Raw genomic sequence first — 17608 nt, 5'->3', positions numbered from 1 at the left:
CCGGCCTCCGAGTGCCCCCCCCCGGGAAGCGGGTGAGCCCCGCTTGTCCCCCCGGCTCTCCCCTGGCCTGCAGTGACACCTCCCGGCAAACACCCGCCCCGCTCCCCGGGGCCGGGGCCCCGCTCCGCCCGAGGAGGGGCTCGTGGGCCCCTCCGCAAAGCCACCCGGGCACCAGGAGCGCGTACCCGGCGCCAGCCGTAGCCTAGAAAGTGAGTATTGCCCGCGAACGGTGGGTGAAACAGAACGAGGCTGTCTGAGAAGGACGATGCCGGTTTCACGATTATTATAGCAGCTTTTCTTTTTTCCCTTTTAATAAAAGATGGGTGGGTGCACAACAGATCTAACGAGGACAGTGGGAATTCTGTCCCATCCCAGCAAGCCACAAACACTTGCAGAATTACCTGATTTTAGAAAAGTAAGAGGCGGGGGAAAAAAAAAGGAATTGTACCTTCCACATTCAGCCTACATAATAATGTGGTTTGTATAAAGTGAGGCTTTTTTTTTTTTTTTCAATCAGAGAAATGAAAAACTGTTGGGCTGACTGGTCTTGATGGTCAGACTGAAAGCTTGATGCTGGAGAGCATGTGCAGAGGCTACCTGCGACAGTCCCTGCAGCAGCTGTCTGCTGCAGTAGCCCAAAGGAAATATGTAACGTCAAAGACCTGGTGGGCAGGTGTCTAAAAAAACAACCCCAAAAACCGCAATTCCAAAAAGGAGCAAACTGGGGAAACGATCCTCTGGAAGAGGCAGCTGGCAATCACGTTCGACGTGCTACTCCTTCCTCAGCATCCGACAGCCCTGATAAAACAATTTTTAGTCAGTACTGACTAGTTCTTCAATGGCTTAATACATCTCAGGGTGGTTTTTTGGCATCCCGCTGACTTGAATAGAAGTTGTGAACAGAAATAAGAGCAACTCATCAGCACCCATGCAGAAAATGAATGCTCTGGGGAAAAGGGACTAGAGAGCCACCTTTCTTGAGAGGCCTCTACCATGCTAAGCCTTCCCTATTTTACTTTTAACTCTGTGGAATTAATAACATTTCCTTTCCATTTCTCAGAGGTTGAGGTTCTCCTCCTCAAGAAATTTATAAATGGAAATATTCTTTGAATCTGCCTGGCTTGAAGCACATTAGTCGATGTCATAGCACAATTACTCATCTAGCAGCAAGCTTCCAGAACTTCCGCCTGTCGTCTTCCACCATTACCAAAAAAGGGAGCATTCATAAAGGACATTTGGCCATCTTCAAACGTTCTCAGTCCTGTCCTGCCAGCTAGCGTACTGGGGGAACAAATGGCAATTTATCTCCAGCAGACAAGATGCAGGGGCTGCACAACCGACACTCTTCAATATTAGGGACATGAGATCACGAATCGAGCCCTGCACTCGATACGCAATCCAAGAGCTCCCTCGCCCCACTTCCTTTAACATCTAAAATGGGATATGTGACCGTGTCCGCCATTCCGGTGAGGTACCAGTTCCCACCTTGCTCTTCACCCTCCTTCGCTGGTTTTTGATGATAGGGCTGTCGCCGTCACACAAAAACAAACTTGGCCAAGATTCGGTCAAGCTTTGACTCGGCTATCTGAATAAAGTTAGAGTCCTGCACCAAACACACCTGCACCTCCCTGGGGCAGCCGGGTTCTGGGGTGAGCTCCCACAGGACACCATCAGGCTGGTTCCAGCACAAGCTTCTCACAGCCGCACTCAGCCTAAGCTTTGCTACCTTGCCGTGCAGCTCCAGCTCAGCACGCCCCTCTACTCGCAGCCAACTAGTCCCAGGTGGTACAATGCAATTTTTCTTCCCCTCCTCCCAGCCCAGCAAGATCACCTGAACTTCTGTTTTCCTTCACACAAAGAACTTCTGCTGTACACTTCCACCAGCAGAAAGGAAGCTGGAGGATAAGTATCCGTTAACTTTATAACATCTGTCTTACTAGGAGACCGAAGAAAGGCAAAATAAAAGCTTTGTGTAGACCACAACTGCGTTCAGTTAAAAATACATACTTAAATGCTTTTTAAAAAGCAATCAGCCCAAGTGAAAGCATTATGATAGAAAGCAGGGTGTTTCCATTTAATACCTGGAAGTATGCTAAAATGGTTCTGAAGAACACAACAAACACGCGCCTCCTTCTCCAAAAAGCATAAAGGGCAGAAGTTGGACGTAATAATGTTGAAGTAGGGATAAAAGATGGGCTGCAAGCGGATGAAGTATTTTTTGCACAAAAAGCACACTAACTACAACAGTCAGTGAACTTTCTTCACCTCTGCGAACTCCTAGGAGCTCACATATTACAGCGTTAAAAATCTGGACTGTACCTAACAACGTATGCCAGGTGGCGAGTAAAGCATCTGCTTCCTTTAGTACGTTGATCTTGAAGTACAGCAGCTATTCTAAATTTATTCACATGTAAGACTCATGGACATCGGGGCAGGGGGCCGAATTGATTTGACCTCTATTCCCCTTCATTTTCCATGCCTCACTTCCACGTCATTTAATTTTTATTGACTCTCTCAGTTTATTCAATAGAATACGGGCAGGGGACCCAACAGAAAAGCAGTATTTATCCATTGTATAAGTCTAGATGAAAAATTGTCAGCTGTCAATTTTGTATTTAAAATATAAGTTAAATCAATATACTGCACGCCACAGCAGACTCGTTGCTTCTCTCCAAAATAAGGACAGAAGATACAAAGCAACATCAGTTTTTCTACTGTTTGTTACTCAGGTTCCGCAGGAACGGTATGTGACTTCAGGTCTACACGGCCCTTGTGCTCAGTCCTGCACTTCTCAGTTCAACATACAAGCCCGTTCGGCGAATTGTTTACATACCCAATGGCTGCAAACTCGGCCCTTAAAAAGCCTCTGCTTCAGAGGCCTCTGTCGTACATTTAGAGCAGTGGCTCTTTTTCAAAGAGGTGTTAAGTTTTAATCTCAAGAATACATCACAATTAGAAGACGTCAAGATTTAAATAATTTCAGTTACTTAAATCATAACTACAACTTTTCTATGAGAGTTCAGTGAGTCGCAAACGTTAATTTTTCTTTCCCCTTCAGTGTTACTTGGGTAACAGTAATTCAGGGAATTGTTTTTTGCTGTCCAAGTGCAAGCAGCAAGCTGATAATTACTTGTTTTACATACGTTACTATGCTTTGCAGCTTTCAAGAAATAACTAACTTGAACAAGGATTTCAAAATTAAAAACTGAAAAACATAAAGCTAGGGAGAAACAAGAAACAAAATACCGTCAGATGAATTGGTTTATTTCCTTGTAGCTCCCAGAATTTTCAGTAACAGATCAAACTAGTTGTTTTAAAAGGCAAAGACAACATGATAAACGTAACACTGAGTACATGATAGACCTCATTAAGATGTGTCTAAAACACATTTCAGAACATCGTGAATACACATTCTCACTGTGTAATTACCTTTCACAATAAAAGGAAAGTTAACAAACAAATTAAGTAGAACAAAACAGGAGAATTGGGAGTTTTGCACGTCATTTCCTCCGGAATATTTGGAATAAAAGTAGTTTTTATAATCTTATCCCTTTTATAAGAAGGCCTTCTCAGAGGAGCCAAGTGATCCGTGTATGACCGGCATTTCATTTAAATCAATTTTCACTCTCTTGTTCCGAGCATCACCTGCAGGGCATACTTACACTTTAAGCTAAAGGTGAAGGTTTTATTATTTAATTATTTTTCAAGGTACGTCAGCACTCCCAGCATCTGATACATTCTGTATTCCTTCAGTTTAAAACACGATGAATAATTGTAAGCAGAAACAGAACCTCCCACATACTCCTCCCAAGAGTGGAGAAGTTGCACCAGAAGTTTACTTCCATCTACTGCACTCCCGGGACAAATGAAAACCCCGATGTTCTCCACAGCAGCTGCCAGCGAGGATTAACATTACAGGAACAGTAACATGGACAGACACGGAAGTTAGTGGGCACGTGGTTATCCCATACCAGCCATCATAACTGAAGAGGGAATTCTGTGTAGGTTTTGAATTTGTGACCTACTTACAAACAACTTTTATACTCCCTGATTATCAAGTCTCTTTGCCATGATCCTCTCAAGGGGCTGAAAGGGGAAGAGCTCTTTATTTTCAGTGTAACAGATGACTGGCTTCTAAATAAGAGATACCATGTTGGAAAAAAACCCCAAAGCATTAGAAAACTTTAAATAACTTCTCTCTTATAGCATAAACCATGGCAGGCATTAAATTCCAACTGCAAAAGAATTATATTGCTTCCTGAGACCCAAGATTTGTACAAATTGCTTCAAAGCGGCATTACAAATATCAGTCAGGACACTGCCAGCTTACTTTTCCAGAAATTTCAATTAATCATTATCTCACTATTTCAGGGAGCAGAAGGTCAGCTCATGTCTTACTACAGAGCCTCATGTATCTTCTTTTAAGAAGTAAATGGATAGTTTTTGCATTCCTATTCAGAGTAAGCCCTTCAAAAAAAAGCATTGCAGAAGTTTCCTTTTTTTTTTCATGGGCAACAAAAGCCGTACTTGCAAAATTTTTACTCTTTAAGCTAATACCTATTTCATATTTTAGTTCAGGTGTAAACTTCTAAAACATGGATTTCAAGTTGTTGCAGATTCAATAATGCAGTTTCCATCATCATCCTGTTTCAAAATAGCACTGGAAATCTCAATAAGCAGCACAGGTTTGTCTGCAAAAAAATCACTTGTTTACAGCATAGTCTCTTGGCACATTCCGACTGGAATATTATAATGTCTGTCATCTTCAGTTATGAGAGTCACCACGGGCCAGTCCTCCTCTGGGTCATTGGGATAAAGTGTGATGAATTCATCAGTACTATATTTATACAATCGATACACTTGGATGGTGTACTGCAGAGCATAAGCAAGGAGAAACATTTCCACCTGCATTGGAAAAAAGCAGAAATATGAGTGTAAAATTAAACACCTTTTACAAGATATTTCTCATAAAAATACTAAACTAATACCTATCAGATGTGATTTTTCAAAGAAAAAATACGAAGAAAAGTAAATGAGAATGCATATACACGAGCATCTCTAGTTCAGCATCTCAATCATTCAAGCCATTCTTAGCTTGCTGTACAAATACCTCTAAGACACCATGCCTTTTAACATGGAGCTCTTCAGCCCCAACAATGGCATAGTAGGATATTGGTCCTAAAGAAAAGCTACTTTATACAGAGAATCCCACTCCCCTACTGCCACGAACAGGTAGGAAAGACATTCTCCCATATCAGTATTCATCCCGTTAAGTCACTAAACCAGACAAGAACGGGTTTCAGGCACTGATTCTTTCTCTCTTAGAGGGTACTCCGAACTCTCTAGCCAAATAAAAAGCAGATGGAAAGCCCTTACAAAGCCTGTTGATACCAGAAGGAATTCAGAGAAAGAAGCTGGAAAGTCTTTATCTTGTCTACTACAGTGGCAAGCATATCCTGTTCTAAACAACAATTTACGAAGAATATCACTAAAATAAATAAATCTAGTCAGCACAAAAATATGCAACATTACTTATCGACTAAACTAGGCGGCAAAAAAGTCATCAAGTAATCAGCTAATTTAACAGTACCAGCAACGTGTCACACCTATACAAGAGTCATCAGATTTTTAAGCTAATAAACACAAACAAAACATAAATACTTCCATGTTTCTAGTGTCTATAATCAAGTAGTGAATTTAACTGCAGTACCACACTTGTAACATATTCAATGGGATTTTTTTTAAATGGATGTCCTAAAATCTTTCAGATTATTCAGCTCATTAACCACTACATTTTGTTTTGGGGCTTGCGATATGCATATCATTTCTGCAACATATAAGGCAGTAAGTGTCATGAGTTCATCAGAATTCAACCAGTATATGTACTACACGTGATCTTCTCTTCATAATTTGAGTATTAGCTTTTTAAAAAACATCATGATAAAAGCTAACAGTTGAGACTAATACAAATGTTTCTATTAATAGAATACCATACTTCCAAAGAATGATGCTACCTAAGTGTCAGCTGTCACACACACAAAAAAAAAAAAAAATTGATGTTTAAAAGGAAGGCCTTTACAGACTCTTACTACAGGCATGCAGTTCTACCATATTTTTCCCAATAAAAGACCAGACAAAAGCTGGATGATTTCTTAAACCACTTGAAACAAAAATCTCCAAAACAGGAAAATAACACCGTAAAAACAATCTCTCCTTACTTGTTCAAGGCCTCCACTGTGACCAATATGATTCAAGTGATTATGCATTAACTGACAAGGGTCGCTAGATGTATCCCGTGCAAACAGTAACCACGAGAAGACAGGAACCCTCCTTCCATTTTTGTCATCGTTGTATAATTTGATGGCGGTGTTAAGCATCAAAAATTTCAGTGCTTCATAGAGACTATACTCCTCCTCTTCATTTTTAAACAATTTATCACAAGCTTCTTGTTTCTCAACGGGATCCTTGATTTCACTTATATTCTTCCACTATAAAAAAAAAAACCACACACATATAATATGTATCAATAGCCATCACCGTGCAAGACCTGCAAAAAGCCACTTGCGAATTGTCAGCTGCACAGCATAGGCACTCAGAATTTAGTTTATGAAGGACTTTGTGCCTTTATAAAAACACTCGAGAATATTTCCACAGCTGTAGTCCTATCAAGGTCAAGTTGAGTTAGACTGATTTTTGCTTAAATTAGTCCTTAAGCAAAGCAAAAGAAGGGGATGTTGGAAATTGCTGCAAGGTGGCAAAACAAATATTGTCATGGGACAATAAGCAATAATATAATAACCTGTTTGTTTCCTGTATCATAAATCCTACATCCTTCATATTCTTTACATTTCAGCTACTCAGAATGCGTATTTCATTCCCACCCTCAGAAACTGCTTGAATGCAGCCTTTAAAATATTCTTAAAAGCCTCAAAAAAAGAGAATATGCATACACAGTAAGACAGGAACAACTGAAGAGTTTTTAAATAGGTTCCAGACTTTCAAGGAGGGGGAAAGATGGGGCTAGGTGAGATACTACGAACACCAGAAGGGCACAAACATTTTCCTGTTACATTAACCTAGAATAAAAACGTATAAACATGGAACAAAAACTACTCCTTTGAAATTACTTCAGCATTATTCTGTATTTTTTTTCCTTTCCATGACCTGTTCAAGGTAGCAACAGCATTTATCCATAGTATACATCATTCCTTCAAACAAATACAAGAAACAGAGGCAAAATGTTATTCTGTTACATTCATTTCTTCATTGAAATGTGTCTAACTGGTAGTTTTCTGCAAAGCTTACAAATTAATTCCAGCATCAGGCTAATGCAAGCAGTGGAAGACCAGAAACCTCCCACAGATCTGAACAGACATTCTTTTCTTGATTTTTTTTGCAGTATACATACAGAAAAGTGACTTTTTTTCACTAGCGAAAGCATCCTTATGCTAAATTCACCACATCCAAAAGTCTTTGTCATTTTTCTTATTTGCAAGGGACCAAGAATAAACAAATACTTTTCCAACCTTTTTCCTTAGAAGTATTACATATTCTTTAATTTCATCACTTATTTCTCCCATCTTCCTGCCCAGTTTCTGTTTTAGCTGCCACTGCTTGATCCAGTCATATTTTCTCAGCAAGTTTTCAGGAAGCTGAAAGTTGAGAGAAGAGAAGGCAGCTTAAGTCAAAAATCTTGAAAGGAAAAGCCACCAACTTGCACATTATTATTTTATTGATTTTTAAAAAAAAGATTTTGCACCTTAAAACAATCCCTCGTATGTTCTTCTGAACAGATGTCGTACTAAGATAACCATAATTGAACACAACTGGCTCTTTACAATACTTGCTGGGTAACAGTCAGAATACTGGTCTATTACTATTTCCAGATCTAACCAATACATAAGCACTGGAAAAACTAATCACTCTAAGTTACTCATGGCTTTTCTTTTCTTTTTTTCTTTTTAAATTAGAAAAAACCCTCCAGGACCAGATGACAGTGACTGTGTTTGAAAGTGTCCCTAAACCAACAGAAGAGAAGGCTAAAGATGTGATGACATCCACCAGATAAGCCACAAGTCTTGGTGGAGTGCAAACTACTTAGTTCAGAACACACAAACTGTGTTTTCTTTCCAGGGTACATAGTTAAAACACTATGGGACTGGTTTTCTGATAAAGAAGAAAACAACCTGGGGATCAGTTAATGCATCAGATTATACTTTAGCCTCAGAACTGCCTCTTTTACTGCTCACATGCTACACCTGCTCAGTTAAGAGCTTTTACACTTCTCTTGAAGGACATCCCAGCAGTTGCATGCCCAGTTTTTTTTACCCTCATTTATTAACCCATTTTACCACTAGAACTGGAAGAGCAACTTGTGTCTCACAGTGAATTAAATATTTGGCTAGAGCAGCACATATGCCACCAGCCATTACCAGCTAGTTTTCATTTTGTCAGGACTCCAAATTAGTAATATGTTCTCTTTAATGGCAACCAAGTATTTGTCAGATATACACAGACCTTCCCCTAGCCCAGCCTGGCATCCTATGCTAATTGGACACATAGAAGTAAATAATCAAAGATTATACGCCAGTAACTTCCACAACTAGAAATGTGCATGTAAACACCGTTTAAAATTTAAAGAAAAAAAACCCACAAACCAAACCCCTTTGTTAAAGTTGTACTGCTAGCTGTCACCACACACATTTCTCTTACATGCCTTCTCCTTTGATGCTTTAACAGTTTATCATTTCAGTCCGGTCGTTTTATAGTTGTACACCTTTTTCAAAAAAATGTTAGTTACCATATGACACATTTTCTTCTACAAATCAGTAGGAAGAAAAATAGGTGAACATCATTAAAAACTGCAAAGTACACCATTTAAAAAAGTTTGCACGTTCTTTAAAGGAGCACTGGGAAACTACCTTCTGTAGTTTGATAATGCGGAGATGGTTGTCAGCTGGGAGAATGGTTTTTTTATAAAAGAAATCTTTTTACAATGTACTGTTGCAGTAGGAAACATTTAATAGAAATATTTTTATCAGTAATTACAAAAACATATCAGCAGAAGTTTACTTAGCAATGATAGTGACCACAATGAGAAATTTTAAAATGGCCTCTAAAGTTATACAGAAAGATAGTAAGACCAGCGTGATTCTACCTGGACTGCTAGCCTACACACAGAGCCTGCATCAGACGTTCCATCATTTACATTTCCAGCAGCAACCTGGACAACTGGAACCTTACTCCCCTGAAGTGGAACACTTTTGTATAGGCAGCTTCTTACATGTTTCTTCCATGTTCACCGATATCACCAAATGGACTTTGTTGACACAAGACAATTTCTGGAATATTCTTCTTCTACTCTTAGTAAGACACCTGGCTTTGCTTATCCATCAATGCTCCATAAGAACTGTTCTTCATGTCAGGTTGGAGTTCCTCTTACACTTATTTTAAGTAACATTTAAGACACGGGTAATACACACATTCTGAAAAGCCTACAGCACCCAGTTTGTTAATCCACTTTCTAGAGAAACCACATATAGCACACAAGAATACATTTGGTAATTTTTAAAAGCTGATTGGGGCTTATCCATCAATGCTCCATAAGAACTGTTCTTCATGTCAGGTTGGAGTTCCTCTTACACTTATTTTAAGTAACATTTAAGACACGGGTAATACACACATTCTGAAAAGCCTACAGCACCCAGTTTGTTAATCCACTTTCTAGAGAAACCACATATGGCACACAAGAATACATTTGGTAATTTTTAAAAGCTGGTTGGGTTGTTTGTTTGTTTTTTCCAAATGTGCTTAGAATAAGTTGTCTATATTTTTTGTGATTACCAGCTGTCTTTTGGGAAGCCTCTTACTGCCATATTACATGCAGTAAGAAGAAACCAAGGGGACAATATGAAGACAGACAACTTACATTACAGTCAGCACTATAGTAACATTTATACATTATGAACTGGAAACTAAGGGGACCTAGACTCAATTCCAAGTTGAAAGAATCAGTGTAAACAACCAACGAAACTGAACACTACCACTTCTCAATCAAGGGATATTGAAAAGTGAGCATATATATAGCAAAATAGAGAAATGAGATCATAAAATTATCAAATAGGTTTGAACCAACATTCCTCTACTGTCAGAAGATCAGAGTTTGACGCGTACCATAGCAAAATCCTCACTCTGCAGCCAGCTTGGTAACTGGGTAGCTTGGCTTAGTGCCTGGAAAAGAGTTGCTCTGAGAGCACAATAGTTATCACCTCGTACTCTCCTTATAGATGCAAACTTCTGAGCAACTGCTTCATACCCCTAGAAAAAACACAAAATCCAAATAAAATGAAAGCATTAATAAAACATTTTAAGGTCATGCACTGGTATCATAAAAGATATTGGAATATTAGCATCCAAATGCTAATGCTATTTAAAAAAAAAAAAGGGGGGGGTTAGCCCACTACCCATTGTAGAAGTTAAAATGCTTGTATGTAACAAATTATGCTTTGGAAAAAAACTTCCTTAGTTCTGCTGAATAACAAACAAGAAACCAAAGAAATCTAAGTAGATAATTGGCTGTGGTATTTATTTGATGACAGCGCATAAACAACATTGAAATGTGGGTAGCTAACTCACTTAGGTTTCAAAAAAAATCCAAACATACAAACATACATACACAAGACTATCAATCTAAAGATATATCATGCTTACAAGAAGTTTCAGCAATAGTTTATGCTATTTATGCTATTTACCCAATACGTGTCATATGTAGTTTGTTTCTGCCTCAGGGAAAATTTGTGTTTACACTGAAATATCTTGACACATGCCTCAGCTCATTTGTCCCATCCCTGCTGTTCCCATATGTACACTTTTAGCAGAAGCAGCAATGTTGAAATGTAACTTCTGAAGCTCAGCATGTCTCTTCAGCTAACCTAGCAAGAGCTAATGCCCTGTGCATCTGTGTTTCTCTTACTAATCTCTTGAAGGTGACACACAGATCTTTTCATTTATGGAAAGTATTTTTTTAGGTTTACTCATACATACCACTAAATTTTCAAATTGTGTTGAAAAAACAAAACAATCAACCTTATGTTTTATTTTCTACCATTCTAGCTCAAGATTAATATGAGAAAACTAGTCCAAAACCTAAAAAAAATAAGAATTCAGGAAAAACTGAAGAAAAACTGAGCCTATTCATGAAAGCTCCCCCTCTTAAAAATCATGCAATTCACCAACTTCAGTTATTTGCCTTCTGCCAAAAAGTTTGGTTATCTGCTCTGCCATGTCAACAGCCCACACAATTACCATTTTATGGTAATAAACCAAATTTAAAACTTCAATTGAAAACAGTAACGAAGAACAGTATTAATCAAAACCCTACACTATCAACAAGTAGCCTTACTAAAAAACACGTTTTGAACAAGTACAAACAAAACCACCTTCCCAGTTGTCAGCCACTTCTAAGACCAGACACTGGAAAACACTGCTATTGCATTTCCTGTTGTAAAGATTGTTCCCATAGGAAATCACCTACTAAACATACAAATGAAAACAAAAAGCCCAACAAAACTCCACAAAAAGAACCGATACCTTTCTCATCCTTTTTGCTACTGGTGTACTTCCTCTCCATTCTTTTCTGCAATACTCCATGATGTCCATTTCAGGTGCAACACTTAGTTTATATTCTGTCAAAATAGAATATGTAACATTATACAGAGAACTGTGAAACAGAACAACATAGAAAAAGCATTGACTTTCTAAATATACGCTATCACTTTAACATTGGTGCCAAAGGAGACTGGCAGCACAACCTATAGCTACTAAAAAATTACTAGTATCTGAGCGAGGGGGGGGAAAAGCCAGCTTGCTCTGAAAATGACAAGCGAACAAAAATAATTATGCAGTCCAACAAAACAGAGAACACTCTGCTCCTCTCTTCTGCAAAATATTAATTGGCAAAGAGTAAAAATTAGTAAAGTACTCTTCATTTTCTTAGCAATCAGAAAAATACTTGACGAAAGTTTCTCTTCTTTTGTCAGCAGTCAGACTATAAGGGAGAAAGATAATAGATCTGAGTAAGGCAGAAACAATGGTAGAAAAAAGAAATACAGTTTTCTCTTGGAATCCCAACAGCCTTCATTCCAAAACAGATAGCACTAAAGTTATCAAGGGATCCCAGCAACAGATGCTGCTATAATGACTATAAATCAGTAATTTTCAAGCACAACACTTGTAACATAGGCTATATGACTGCTTTCCAAAGGATTCACACTCTTGTAAAGTTAACTATAGAAACATGGGGAAAAAAAAAAATACACTAAGCACAACTAGTTTTACATAAAATTGATCTTTTCATGAATTAAACTGTACAATGTATTCAGTCATAAGCAACTTCTATTGCACACAGAGACATCCGTGCACAGAAATCCATGGAAATGAGGGTGTCAAATCATCACAAATTAGTGCTACAATGAATTGTAATACTGTATTTGAAACGTCACACGAAGTTCGAATGTACCTGAAGAGCTTGTCTCACAAAGTAAGATTTTCTCTCTCTCTATTTCTTCTGCATCACGATACATGTCCTCCTCACTGCAGTAAAAATCAACACATACTTCATGTAACAGCACAAATCTTACAGTCATTTACCTTTTCTCCTGTTTACAACTACAGGCAAGTACTTAAGTCTTTCTCCAATTATTTTTTCAACTCGATTTGCTTTCCATCTTACACATGTTCATAAAACCAACATGAGTTCTCAAAAAAAAAAAGTTTAAAAAAACCTCTCAACTGTTCCCCTCCCTCATTTATGACCCCTACGTTGGTAATGAATCACTGCCTGAATTTCTCTTCTGCTGGTTGTATGGAGACTACAGAATACTAAAGTGCCTTTGTATTTGTAAATTTTACAGGATAAATTTGCAAAAGAGACAAGCCAAAATGCATATCTGCTGAGTATATGAATACTACAACCTATGTATGCAATTAAGAATGCATTACTCACCAGAGCTTTGTATCTACACTCCACTGGGGCTGAGCAACCTGCCTAGTAACGAGCAGAATACGTGACAGAATATCATGATGAAAAGTAGGCAGCTATCTGCAGCTGGTTTGAATGTTACAAACTCAAAGAAAACAAAATTCCAAGTGTGATCCAACTGCAGCCTACAGGCTCACTGAAATCCAGACAAACATGTCTTCCTCGAATAATATGGGCTTTTTGGTCAAGGTACGCTGTCTTAAGAGTCAAATGTCTCCATCTGAGCCTACATACAGAGGGAGGAAATGATGGCCTAAAAGGATATTGTTTCTATGCATAGCCTAGCATTATCAATAAGAAATCTCGAAGCTAGGGTTGAGAATGGAGGTCCATACAGCATTCAAAAACCAGAAAATAAATTGCACATTCCTTTAAACATGATTCTGAGTGGCATTTGTCATATAATTACATCTAGCAAATAAACTTAAAAAAAAAAAAAAATCACAGTTTCAGAGCTAAAATACTTCAAAAAACCCATACACCACTGAACATATTAGTAAATCATTCAGGCTTACCACTAAAAGAAGGTTACATTGAAAGTTTGTATTTTGAAGAAAGTATATATGCAGAAGAGACCTGTAAGGTTATTATTCATTGCCCACTACTATTAGTAGCTTCTAATCTACTACTCAAAAAAACCCAAACCCAAACCACAGTGTGCTTGCAAAAGACCAGGAAGAAATTAAGGCAATTACCCTGCCCCATCTTACACTACTAAGAGAGGACAAGCAGTTAGGAAGACTGCAAGAAAGAGTTTAATGTAGCCAGCTGGTAATTAGATTACTCTCATTAAACCTGAAAGAATACACTGGTAAACTATGGCTCTGTATTTCTTTTTCTTCACATCCAAACCAGCTTACTTAAAAAAGGTAACATTTCTAATCCATTTGCATATATTTCCATTGAGAACAAAAAATTATCTAGCATAAAGTCAAATATAGATTAATACCAGGAAACTGTTATCTACCATCTAGTCATATGAAACTACAGTTTAGTTTTCACTCAAGTTGCAAACCTTTAACTTTCAAACCTTTATCTTTCAAACTAGGTTTCCTGGGTGCTCAAGTGGCTGCTTGAAATCTGATTCGTAACAATACTACATAATTATTAATTAAAAGAGAAGCAACAGATGCAGTAAATATTAAACACAGTACTCCATAAAAAGAGTATTACCTGCTGAGAAGAAAAATCATAGAAATATTTATCCCAAGTCCTTATCCTTGTTACAGCGTGGCACTGGATAAACCCTAATTTCCATGCATAATCTTGTGTCTCAGCAGATTAAGGTCCATTAAGGTTTGTGAAGAATTTTAAGAATACTTAATAACCTTGAAAATACTAGTAAAAAACCCCAAACGACTCTGTACCTGACAGCAGCGATCTCTAGCCTAGCTTATCTATAAGCTAAGTATTTAAAATAGAAAGCCACAACCTCCCCCTCTGAGCATGAACAAACCTGCTTCTACAAGGGATCCCACGGGAGGTAGCGGGGCGGGGGGAAGCATTACTTTGGGATACATCCTCAAATACATTTAGGTTATAAAGCACAAAGAGAAAAAGTGCTCAATTTAGTAAACTAGTGAGGTCACTCAAAAAAGACGTTTGGTGTAGAGTAAGCAGCGTCATGTTCCTTCTGCAGATATTACCCCATCTTCTTTCTGGGAGCTGACAAAATAGAACCCATAGATTCAGAACCTGACAGATTAACATCCAGCATAAACAAAGTACTGCAATTTAACTGTGTTGTTCTGAAATCAAGGTAGCTAAGAGGTGCAATCCATCTGCACAGGCACTCTCATTTCAGAGTTGAAAGTGCATCTTAACATTGTTCTAGCACAGCAACTGTTAAGTAAATCTGTGGAAACAAGAATGCGGAAACTAAAGCCTTTCCCCTTTCACTCAGCAATAGAGTGAAAATAAAATAACAGATAGAAAAAGAATAATTAAAAGAAAAAATGCATGCACAAAAGAAAAAAAAAAATAGTGCGTAGTGTTGTGTGTAAACACTTGAATTGTTGAACTAGTAAATCAGATTCTGCTGAACCAAAGATACCAAGGAAAAAAATCGGGATGTCAGATTTTACTTAGAGTATTCCTGGGCTTTGCATTTTAAAAAACAAACAACAACAAAAAAAAACCCACACCGCCAAAAAAACCTAAACCCCAACAAGTTAAGACGACAGCAAGCAAAACTAAGCTGGAGAGAAGGGAAATGACTATGGCAAAATATAAATAGTTTTATACTAATAGATTTGCAGGACCAGAACTCCCAGTATTGAAGATACCATACAAAAGCAAAACCAATGCTTAAAGTCTTCCGTTTATTATCATGAAGGGATGAATATTTGATTCTTTTATTTCAGATTAAACTCATTGCTATTAATAGTTCATGTAAAGGCATATTAGACCAAATAGAATTAGTATGCCAAGTAGCAGCTAATTTAAAAATTCAGAAGGCTAGAGATCCTTATGTACCACACTTTTGCCAACATAAGAAATACACTTAGTACCTATTTATATGAATCGGTGTATTAATGTTAAATGTGCGTTAATATTAAAAAACTTGCATTAACATATTAGATTGTGCTTAAATTAGACTAATTTAAGCATGAAATAAGATTTTAAAAGCATCCTTGAAAACATGTACTTATTTTTAGTGACTTTTTCACCAAGTCAGCGCTTATTGTAGATTTTGGATGTTGTCTAAAATAGTCTACTGGCTACCTATAGAAAGAGGACTAATTAGAAATCACCTTCTTCTCTATTTTTTTTTTTTTTTTTTTTTAAACTTTCATATTTATTTCTTCCTCCAGATACCAAATATTCTTGTAAAGACTTCTACTGTCAAATCTGAATCACACAACTAATTTTTTACTTCAGCCTACAGCAGGAGGTTTACAAGAAACAAACAAAAAGTGTTAGGATTAAAAAAAGCCTTCTATGATTGTCAGCGCTACACCTAACAAAGTGTTCACAAGGTTAAAGCCAAGCTACCAGAGTATCTGCCTTCAATTCTTAGTTTCTCATGCTCTGCATGCTACCCTTAAGAGCTTAATGTCGCGCCAGTTATTCCCTTAGATGGGGAAAGAAGACCACTAATAAACTATAAAAATAAGCGATTTATTTAAAGGGTGAAGGTGGCCTTCAAAGTTTAAGATTTGACATTGAGACCTATTTCACTAAGACGCTAACACATATGAAACTTTGCCAAGAAATTCACTGTCACAAACTGGAAGTACCCCTCCCCTTCTATAGAAAAGCTGTTAATTAATTAATTTAAAAAAAAATCCTCACCTGTCCTCAGACGACTCCACTGCTGAACAATTACTAGACACAGGTAGATATAGTTCACAGTTTCTAGATGCATCCTGCTCCGTCACAAGTGATTTAATGATATCTGTCTTCTTAGGTCTCCCAGTACTCCTGTATGCATAGCCTTTTTTTATTTCCAACATAGATTGCTCTTTCTGGTCAGTAGCTGCATTTGCTGCACCAAGTTCATTAGAAAGAACACCGACTTCCTTTTCACGCTTCATCAACTGTACGGCAACACTCTCTTTTTTCTGTGTCTGTTCCTCACCCGCAGAAAGGCTGGTTGGTTCTGTCATCCACCCTTGAAAATTATCCTGGCTTTGAAGAATGGAGAAATATATGAAGAGTATCTCTCACGGAAAAAGAAAAGCACATTTCAAGAAAATTACAGTATTTCAATAGTTATGTTATATTCTGAGGACTGAGAGAGTACTTAAATTATTCAAAAGCAGGAACAAAATCCAGAGAAGTCTGGTAAGATAACACAGCACCCAAGCTGTTTTCAAACTCATCTCCTTGGCAAGCCAATTTCACTTCTTACCGAGGCCAATCTGTGCCAGTTCCTCAAACACAACCCACATGAGAATTAGTGCCCTGACTGAACACTTGCTCTTCTCAAGGGGCATTATCACCTAAAAACCTGAGGATTAACAGAAATCCCAATGAAACAAGTTTCAGTCCTGCAAGAGGAGGATTTTTACAAACTCCCCTGGTGCTCCGTGAAACTTCCCATTGCACCAGGATTACTGCTTAATGCAAAAATTTCTGATCTTTGTTTCTTCCAATAAGATTTCTAAAGTCATTAAGACGGGACTTTCTACAATCCATTCTAGCAAGTTCTCCAAAGGCTTAGGATGTGCCCGTATAGTAAATTTTCAGGGATATTTATCTTAAATTGATACATAACCCTCCCAAAAAACTATGGGTTGCTTTGCGGTTGTCACATTCACGTTCTAGACAGTTCTTACCATTGCTACCCAGGCTGGTCACCTCAGAACTGCTCGTCTTAATGTCCACTCCATACACCTTAAGTACAACACGTTTCCGTCTTCAGGTTGAAGCCCCCCACCTGCCACGAACCCTTCTTTCCCAGATGTCGCTGTCCTTTCGCACTCGAGCCCTGCTATGCACCAAGCAGTCCCGCAGAACGAAGCTGAGGACGAGAGCTGCACACCGCGTCCCGATCGCTCCCAGCCCCGCTCCCCGGGGAAGGACGAGCCAGGCTCTGTGCGGCACACGACCGACCGCACCCACACC

The 17608-nt window shown here is 38.2% G+C and overlaps 1 protein-coding gene across 1 annotated transcript; it reads right to left on the bottom strand.

The window, feature by feature from the left end:
• Window positions 1–3243: 3243 nt before the first annotated feature.
• Window positions 3244–17373, bottom strand: OTULIN (OTU deubiquitinase with linear linkage specificity). Its single transcript, XM_009287983.2, has 8 exons — window positions 17320–17373; window positions 16334–16669; window positions 12518–12591; window positions 11590–11684; window positions 10174–10317; window positions 7527–7652; window positions 6219–6488; window positions 3244–4905 (listed from the first exon to the last, which is right to left on the bottom strand). Exons 2-8 carry the CDS (start codon window positions 16645–16647, stop codon window positions 4711–4713), a joined length of 1218 nt encoding a protein of 405 aa, XP_009286258.1. The 5' UTR covers window positions 16648–16669; window positions 17320–17373; the 3' UTR covers window positions 3244–4710.
• Between the last annotated feature and the right edge of the window lie 235 nt (window positions 17374–17608).

The sequence above is a fragment of the Aptenodytes forsteri genome, unplaced genomic scaffold (genome assembly GCF_000699145.1).
Source record: "Aptenodytes forsteri isolate BGI_AS27 unplaced genomic scaffold, ASM69914v1 Scaffold27, whole genome shotgun sequence".
NCBI classification, from domain to species: Eukaryota; Metazoa; Chordata; class Aves; order Sphenisciformes; family Spheniscidae; genus Aptenodytes; species Aptenodytes forsteri.
This window is presented reverse-complemented; position numbering and strand designations above follow the sequence as displayed.